The sequence below is a fragment of the Ctenopharyngodon idella genome, chromosome 17 (genome assembly GCF_019924925.1).
Source record: "Ctenopharyngodon idella isolate HZGC_01 chromosome 17, HZGC01, whole genome shotgun sequence".
NCBI classification, from domain to species: domain Eukaryota; kingdom Metazoa; phylum Chordata; class Actinopteri; order Cypriniformes; family Xenocyprididae; genus Ctenopharyngodon; species Ctenopharyngodon idella.
In genome coordinates this window covers 7,163,481-7,171,774 of record NC_067236.1, presented here as the reverse complement: position 1 = coordinate 7,171,774, position 8,294 = coordinate 7,163,481, and the positions used below count along the sequence as shown (strand labels likewise).

Below are 8,294 nucleotides of genomic sequence, written 5' to 3'. Positions count from 1 at the left end.
TTTAAAACGTCTGGTTTGCTCTGCTGAAGTCCTGTATACTCACAGTGACACACAGGAACTAAATGTTCACTTATCGGAACGAAGACGGAATCATTTCAGCGGCGCACCCCCGGGTTGAACTTTCACCCTTTCGTTTTCTTTTGTTTTGATGTTGCAGAGCATCGTTTTGGCCCACGAAACGTCGGGTTTTACTCTCCGTTTACTAATGATACAGTCCTAGTGGACACACGGAGTATGTTTCAAATACGTCGATCTAACGGCTGGTCAAATGTAAAGCTCGTTTAAAATCTGTTTTCAACTGAATCAATCGTGCTAACTCGCCGACGTTAGCTGTCCAGCATCAACATGGAGTTTTATGTACTCCCATTTTTCTAAAATCTCCTTAAAGAACGGGTCGGCAGTCAGTACATTCAACAACCGGGTGTGGTTTTAATTTATCTGACGTCTTTGAGAAGGTAACTGTTGTTAATTGTTGTTTTAGCGATAGCGTAATGGTTAGGAATACATAGCAACGTCAACGTTCACTCGCTATCATAGCAACGCATGTTACCTTGTCAACTGGATAACAGCCAGACTAATACAACTGATTAGTGTTTGTTACAACTGTCACAAGTTCCACTATAACTTATAAGCTTAAGATAATATATGACATTTGTTTACCGACCCGTTGGCCTGTGGTTACATGTTATTGTAGAAGAATCGACTGGATTCACACTTTATAGATTGCTTGTAAAGTTTTATTTTGTTGCTGTTTGAAGTAGGTGTCATGTTACATATATTAGTTTTTATAAATTTACATCTGTACGGTCTTCTGGTTGTATTTTATTTACAGTCTGTTTGGTCTAGCTTAAGACAGCAGAGAACGACGGTGTAGATCTTTCAATGGGCGAGGAGAAGCCAGAACCACTGGATTTTGTGAAGGACTTTCAGGAGTACCTGAGTCAGCAGACCCAACATGTCAACATGATATCTGGCTCTGTCATCGGAGTGAAAGACAGCGAGGATCTCCAAGGAGGTAATGCTTAGAGAACCTTTCTGTGTGTTGTTTTAGACTTGACTAAAAATGTACAAAATGTATCAGAATGTAAGATTTAGTATTAATGCACATTTTTTGAACATCTGCATGCGTACATTTTCATCTGATGGTACTTACCATGAATAGGGTACAAAATATAGCCTGAAACATTTTTTTTCCTCAGTAAAAAGAAGGCAATTTACCTGGTGAAATTCACCAACTTTAGGAGGTCACACGAAATAATAGAAACGTTTTTTTTTCTATTTACTTTATATGAGGTTTACATTTTTTTTCTATTTTTTATTAAAATAAAATTTTGCAAATTTTACCTAATTTAAGCTGTTGATCAGTAGGTCCTAGTTTGAGACCAATTGTTGGTTTGTAGTTATTAATTAACTTTTAAAATTATTTATTTAAATTATTTAATTATTTACTTAATTGTTTTATTTATTTGTCTTCTAGCCATGCTGCAGGGATCCTAATGTTGTTACTTTTTTGTTGTTAATTTTGGAATGAAATAAACAATAAATTAAAGGTACACTATGTAACCTTTTATTGGTTCAAAATTAACAAAATGTAAACAATTTGTCAATACATCATCAATATTTCTTCCAAAATGTGTTTTTGTCTTACCTTGATTCACAAAGGTAAGCCTATTATAAGTGTTTATATTTTAGACCGATCTGGATGGTTTTTGTGGGAAATTGCATACATACGTCACTCGCCTGTGTGTGTCTCATCATATCTATAAATAGAGCAAAGTTGCTTTGGCTACTTTGATGCATGTATGATTTTATTGATCAGATAAATTGCCGTATGTAGCTCTGTAACAGAGTGTAAAGCATTATCTATTGTGAAAGGTCATTTCATTATGGGTTGTTGAAGCGCTGTGCTGGAATTTATTTTCAGGGAAGTACCATGTCTGTTAATGGGTATAGCTACAGTAACGTCTTCAGCTAGTCAGTTTGAGATCCTTTCCATCTTAACTGGTTATATCTCTTAAGCCTAGTAGTGAATGTTTTATGAGCAATACGATAATCTCTCTCTCTTTTTAATTAAGAGAAAGAACCATATTCATCCGCAGTCATGCAGAGCCAAAGCACAACCAAAACAATGTTCTTCCGCAAAAATGCACGTAGTTTTGTTTTTTACCTGCTAGAGGGCCAAAATCGGGCTGAATTGTGTAACTTATTGTGTAACCGTTCCATTCAGTGCCGATCCGGGCCAGCTGGTACGGTTACGGTTTCATTTTCCACTGTGGGGCTGATAACGGCCGCTCTTCGGAATGTAATATAAAAACGTCAGTCGTTGCCTTGGTAATGCAACAGTTTACTGATGATATGAGATGTAAATAACGACTGCGTTATGGAGGATGATCAGATATTTCATTTAATTTTATTATTAATTTGTTTACGATGCTCAAATAGAGCGCTTAGCCAGCTACAGAGAAACTGGTAGCCAGGCAACAGACAAATAAGTATACTTCCATGTCTTAATCTGTTCTTTTTTTCTTACCTTAAAGAACTTGGGCAGAATGGCCTGGAGCACCCAGCAGTGGACATATCCTTAGAAGATAGTTCAGGGATGTTAGTGGATGGCTTTGAGAGAACATATGATGGCAAACTTAAGTGCCGCTATTGCAACTACGCCACCAGAGGCACTGCACGGCTAATCGAACACATTCGCATCCACACAGGTAAGACTGAAAACTCATCTTTAAAGGGTTAGTTCACCCAAAAATGAAAATTCTATCATTTATTACTCACCCTCATGTTGTTCCACACCCGTAAGACCTTCATTCATCTTCAGAACACAAATTAAGATATTTTTGATGAAAATCCAGTAACAGCAAGATAATTAACACTTTCAGATGCCCAGAAAGCTACTGAAGACATATTTAAAACATAAAACAGTTCATGTGACTCAGTGGTTCAACCTTAATGTTATGAAGTGAAGAGAATTCTTTTTGTGTGCCAAAAAACAAAATAACAACTTTATTCAACAATATCTAGTAATTTCAAAACACTGCTTCATGAAGCTTCGAAGCTTTACGAATCTTTTGTTTCAAATCAGTGGTTCGGAGCATGTATCAAACTGCCAACGTCACGTGATTTCAGTAAACGAGGCTTCGTTATAAGTGTTTCGAAATTAATGTTTCGAAATTTCAGTGGTTCACGTGACTTTGGCAGTTTGATACATGCTCCGAACCACTGATTTGAAACAAAAGATTCATAAAGCTTCGAAGCTTCATGAAGAAGTTAATTATCTTGCTGTCAATGGAGGCCTCACTGAGCCGGATTTTAACAAAAATATCTTAAGTTGTGTTCTGAAGATAAATGAAGGTCTTATGGGTGTGGAATGACATGAGGGTGAGTAATAAATGAAAGAATTTTCATTTTTGAGTGAACTAACACTTTAACTTTAGTTTCACTCTGACTAGTTATATAGGTGCTCTTTGGTCTTTTCATCAGCTTACCGAGTACATAAGACGTTCCCTATCTCTTTCTCCAGGTGAAAAACCCCATAGATGCCACTTGTGTCCTTTCGCCTCAGCGTACGAGCGCCACCTGGAGGCGCACATGCGCTCTCACACGGGTGAAAAGCCCTACAAATGTGAGCTCTGCTCTTTCCGCTGCAGCGATCGCAGTAACCTTTCTCATCACCGGCGTCGAAGACACAAACTCCTTCCTATGAAGGGCGCACGCTCTGCTATCTCACACCGAAAAATGCTCAGTGTCCTCCAGAAGAGAGGAAACTCTCTGGGTTATGGCCGCCGGCTACTCATCAACCTCAGCCCTCCATCCATGGTATTGCAAAAGCCCAGCTCAGAGCAGCACCACATGGGTGACTTCGGTCATGATCTCCCTCCTCATGCCCACCTCCATCAGGAGGCCTACAACAGTCTAGGAAAGGATGCGCAAGCTGGTGGAGCAATTGGAAGTGGTTCCAGGGAGGACCAGGACATGGCATTGGACAACCCGCTGAACCAGCTTTCGACTTTGGCCGGTCAGCTTGCCAGCATCCCACCTGATGCCCAAGGTGCACCGGTATCTCCCGGAGCAGAATCTCTACCCGATGAAAAACCCACGTTCCTCGTCCAGCAGCCTGTGACGGCACCTGCTGCCGTTTCTGTCAGCGCAGCTCAAGCTTCTTCTCCCATCACCCCCGAGCCCAGACCGGCAGCGCACAGTGGCTGTAGCCCAGGGGTGGGACCCTGCAGCGAGAGAACCAGCACTCCCAGCGGTACCAACAGCCAGCCAGGGACGCCCACCCCAGTACAGGACCCCCAGATGCTTCACCACTGCCCCCACTGTCACATATATTTCCCTGACAACATCCTCTACACCATCCACATGGGTTGCCATGGTTACGAGAACCCTTTTCAGTGTAACATATGCGGACACAGATGCAGAAACAGCTATGACTTTGCCTGCCACTTTGCAAGAGGTCAGCACAAATAAGGACACATGGGTGTTGCTGGCCTCTTCTTTGCCCTGTTTTACATAATAATACAATTATAGTATCTGGAACATTCCAAAGACAAAATTGGTTGACTCTGCTTTGTAATTATTTTATTGGTATGTTATGAAGTCAGTAAACATTTTTTGGTCTTTGAAAAGGTAAGAAGTGTTCTCATATCAAAAACTACCATCTCAGATGATTCCAGTTTGAGATCTTGAGAATTTAACAATTTTGCAATCATTCAGACCACAGATTTTGCCTCAACTGTTTTTTTTATAAGTGCCAGAGTTCAGTAAACAGTGCCTATAGTTAATTTCTGAAAGTTGTCACTTAACATTTTGTATTATTATTATTATTATTATTATTATTATTTTTACATTTGGAATTCAGAGACATGAATGACAGTAAATGTTTTGGCTATTCTAACGCTTTAGTTTAAATGTAACATGACATTGCCATATTTAATATTTCTTTCCTCTAATTTAAGATAAAAATGATTTATTGAAACAAATTATTACTTGCTTATTGGTTGAGAGAGCTACATTATTTAAGCTTAACTTAAATCATCAAGGTTGAGACTGAAAATAAAATAGCACAGATAAGTAACCTGGCTGTTTAGCAGTGAGAAATAGTGTCCTGTAGGATTGTTGTCCAAATTGATAATTTTAGTGACCTGAGGTCTTCTTACTTAGCACCATAGCACATGGCTGTATACACTGGTTTTGTAAAGCAGTGTTGATTGTTTTTGAGCAGTGTGGGCACACTGTTCTCTCTCTTTCATTCTCTCACCCTCATCGCTACCACCGGTGCCATTCTGTAGATGTTATTTGTAATGTTTTTGGAAATGTCTGTGGTGCTACTATTTCAACATTTCATAATTCTGTCTGCATAATGAACTAAAGTATCAGATGAGTATTGAATAACATGTTTTGGTGGATTTGATGTTGAATGTCAATAAACCTGACTTATGCGATGTGTACTGCAATGATTGTCTTGTCATTTCATTCTCAAAACCAAAAAGGTTTGCCTTGCATTTCTGTCTGGTCCACATGAGGGAGCCACCTTTGTTATCTGGTGAGTTGACTAAATATCTTCCTGCTAATAAAACTTGAAAGGTCTCTTGACCCACCAGAAAATTTCAAATGAAAGACAAACACCTGTTACATGCAATTATTAAGACCTACATGTGTATACAGTAAAGATGAATCAAGTTTCTAGTTCATAGTTCTGTGAAATATGACTGAGCTGAATGATCCATTACATTGTCATTAGCCACCTCACCTGTATCATTTGAGTTAATTTCATGTAAAATTAGAACGTCCATGTCATCATTGGTTTCAATTCTCTCATGGTATTCCTTCACTGGAAAGACGTGACACATGGGAACACCCGCTGTAATACTGCACCATTCCATCTAAGAACAAATCATTTAGAAGGTCAAAATCAAGCTTAAACTCATTGTGCAAGTCAGCAGCAGGATATTTTTAGTAAGTGTATTTCAAAGTGTTTAAGTGTATAACTGTTAAAAATCAAATTATTAAATATTTAAAAGAAAAATGTGAGAAAAGTGCAAATTAAATTTTAATAATATATATAAAGTTTCATATGAATCTGCTTTCTAAACATGAAATTTCATTCATATCAAATGTGCCTTTTTGTCTTATACAGTTTTTACATTTACTATAAATGTGCTCCAAGGAAATCTTAAAAGCTCAAGCAGTATGTTATAAGCTATACTCTAATTTTCTTTAAACTGCTAAAGCTGAAGAAACCATTTTATTTCAAGATGATGTTTGTATGACTGTATGATCCATGGTAAATGTGCTTTTGATGTAAGTTTTTAAACTGTTGATGAAAAAAACTTTTGACTTTCTGACGAATATCTCATCTTTTCCAAAACACATCTGTGAGTTGGATTCTATCAGTTGCTAAAACGTACACTAGACAGTACTTATCAGAGAGTGTTGGTTCCTTAATGTAGCATTTACCATCTGAGGATAATGGTTTTTCTGGGTTAAGTTAAATATGAAATATGAATAAAATATTATTGGCCAGCTGCGTCAGCAGCACACACATGCGTCATTGAGCTCACGTGTACAGCGTTGGCCAATACTGAGCCGAAGTACTGACTTGGAACCTGGAAGCGCTGCGCTGTGTTTACAACATAAACAGCATAGGAGAATGACAGAAGAGAAGAAATTGCTAAATAAAATCATTATTTGTTTTTGTTTCTGCGTACAAGTATTCTCGTCGCTTAATAACATTAAAGTTGAACCACTGTAGTCACATGGACTATTTTAACAATGTCTTTACTACCTTTCTGGACTTTGAATGTGGTACTTGCGTTGCTTTCTATGGGGGATCATCAGAAACCTCTTGGATTTCATAAAAAAAATCTTAATTTGTGTTCCGAAGATGAAAGAAGGTCTTATGGGTTTGGAACGACATGAAGGTGAGTAATTATTGGCAGAAATTTCGTTTTGGGGTGAACGAACCCTTTAAGCCACATTTGAAGTGTACATTTTGGACTTTGACAAAGTTAGAAATGTGGATGCTATTTGTTAATGGTGTCCTGTCCTCATGTAACAGAGGTCAGCTTGTGCAGGCGAAGTAGGCCTGGGTTTGATCAGGCCTATTTGTTTGAACAGCGAGAAAAATCTACTCTCATAAACTTACTCTAGGACTGCGTCCTATGGCCGCATACACACTGCAGCTAAATTCGGTTGTCAGTTCACCTTTTAGTGCTTAATCGTGTTCTGTACACACACAGTTCAGTAAAATACGGGAGTGACAACTGCATTCTTCAACCGAATTAACTCACGAAAAATCACGTACACACTGTAAGTTTCAGGAGTGACAACCGCATTTAAATGCGGGAGTGAATCCCCTAAATTATCGTTACACGTGTGTACGGAACACGACTCACTTTCGAAAATGCGATGATTGACAGCTTGGAAACCAGCGACGTTCTGGCGTCTCTCGTGTTCGTTATCCATTATTGTGACCAAAGTAATATTACAGTGATAAAACACTCGTTATTTTCACCAATTTAACTAAACACACTAACACAGTCGAATGCGTCGTGTGTTGTTTATGCTTGCTCTTTCTGTGTTGCCATGATTGCTCATTACAAGCGTTTTCGGGTTTGTTGTTTAAGCTCATCTCATTATTAAAGTGTGCAGACATGAATCGTGATATTTTGGTGTTATTTTCAGCATAAAGCATTTGGATTTATTTCGGTTTATTATGGGCTTATTCTTGTTCGCTGATTTTTCTATCAAGATCTGGCAACTCGAATGAGTCAGTGCTCGTGCTTTCCCTGTAATTCACCGCGCATAGAGACACATTTCCGATGAACGTTAAACGTCATTAACAACTAGTTGTTCAGTTCGGTTCCGTACACACTGCTTGGAATTTCTGTAAATGCGGTTGTCACTACCTGTAGTGTTTTTCGGGAGTTAATTCGGTTGTAGAATGCGCTTGTCACTCCCGTATTTTACTGAACTGTGTGCGTACAGAACTAAGCACTAAAAGGTGAACTAACAACCGAATTTAGCTGCAGTGTGTACGTGGCTATGTCAGATTATGCCAAAATTCGACTCTCTTGTGAACGCACGGATGGCCGTTACCAGAAGTTAGTCATAACAGTTTATAAAGTTATAGCTAATTATGGATATTTTTCTTACAAAAATGCATCGCTTCACTTCAGAAGGCCTTTATTAGCCTCCTGGAGCCGTATGGATTACGTTTATGATGGATGGATGTGCTTTTTTTGGCACCATTCACTCCCATTAAAAGCTTTTTTTTTTTTAATATA

General features: G+C 38.5%; 1 protein-coding gene across 3 annotated transcripts; it reads left to right on the top strand.

The window, feature by feature from the left end:
- The first annotated feature begins 113 nt into the window (after positions 1 to 113).
- Positions 114 to 5,462, top strand: ikzf5 (IKAROS family zinc finger 5). Of its 3 annotated transcripts, none has more exons than XM_051867025.1 (4): positions 114 to 455; positions 847 to 1,015; positions 2,538 to 2,711; positions 3,527 to 5,462. In XM_051867025.1, the coding sequence occupies exons 2-4, from the start codon at positions 883 to 885 to the stop codon at positions 4,474 to 4,476; spliced, it is 1,257 nt and encodes a 418-aa protein (XP_051722985.1). In that variant the 5' UTR covers positions 114 to 455; positions 847 to 882; the 3' UTR covers positions 4,477 to 5,462. The 3 variants fall into 3 exon arrangements, with proteins under 3 accessions (XP_051722985.1, XP_051722984.1, XP_051722986.1); XM_051867024.1 differs by having other exon boundaries at positions 115 to 455; positions 833 to 1,015; XM_051867026.1 differs by lacking the exon at positions 114 to 455 and adding an exon at positions 472 to 757.
- The last annotated feature ends 2,832 nt before the right edge of the window (positions 5,463 to 8,294 follow it).

Bases quoted from the DNA above. Each gene is read 5' to 3' on its own strand.
- ikzf5 (XM_051867025.1), top strand. From the start codon at position 883: ATGGGCGAGGAGAAGCCAGAACCACTGGATTTTGTGAAGGACTTTCAG. The intron at 1,016-2,537 runs GTAATGCTTAGA...CTTACCTTAAAG, and splicing joins CAGCGAGGATCTCCAAGGAG to AACTTGGGCAGAATGGCCTG. The intron at 2,712-3,526 runs GTAAGACTGAAA...CTCTTTCTCCAG, and splicing joins ACACATTCGCATCCACACAG to GTGAAAAACCCCATAGATGC.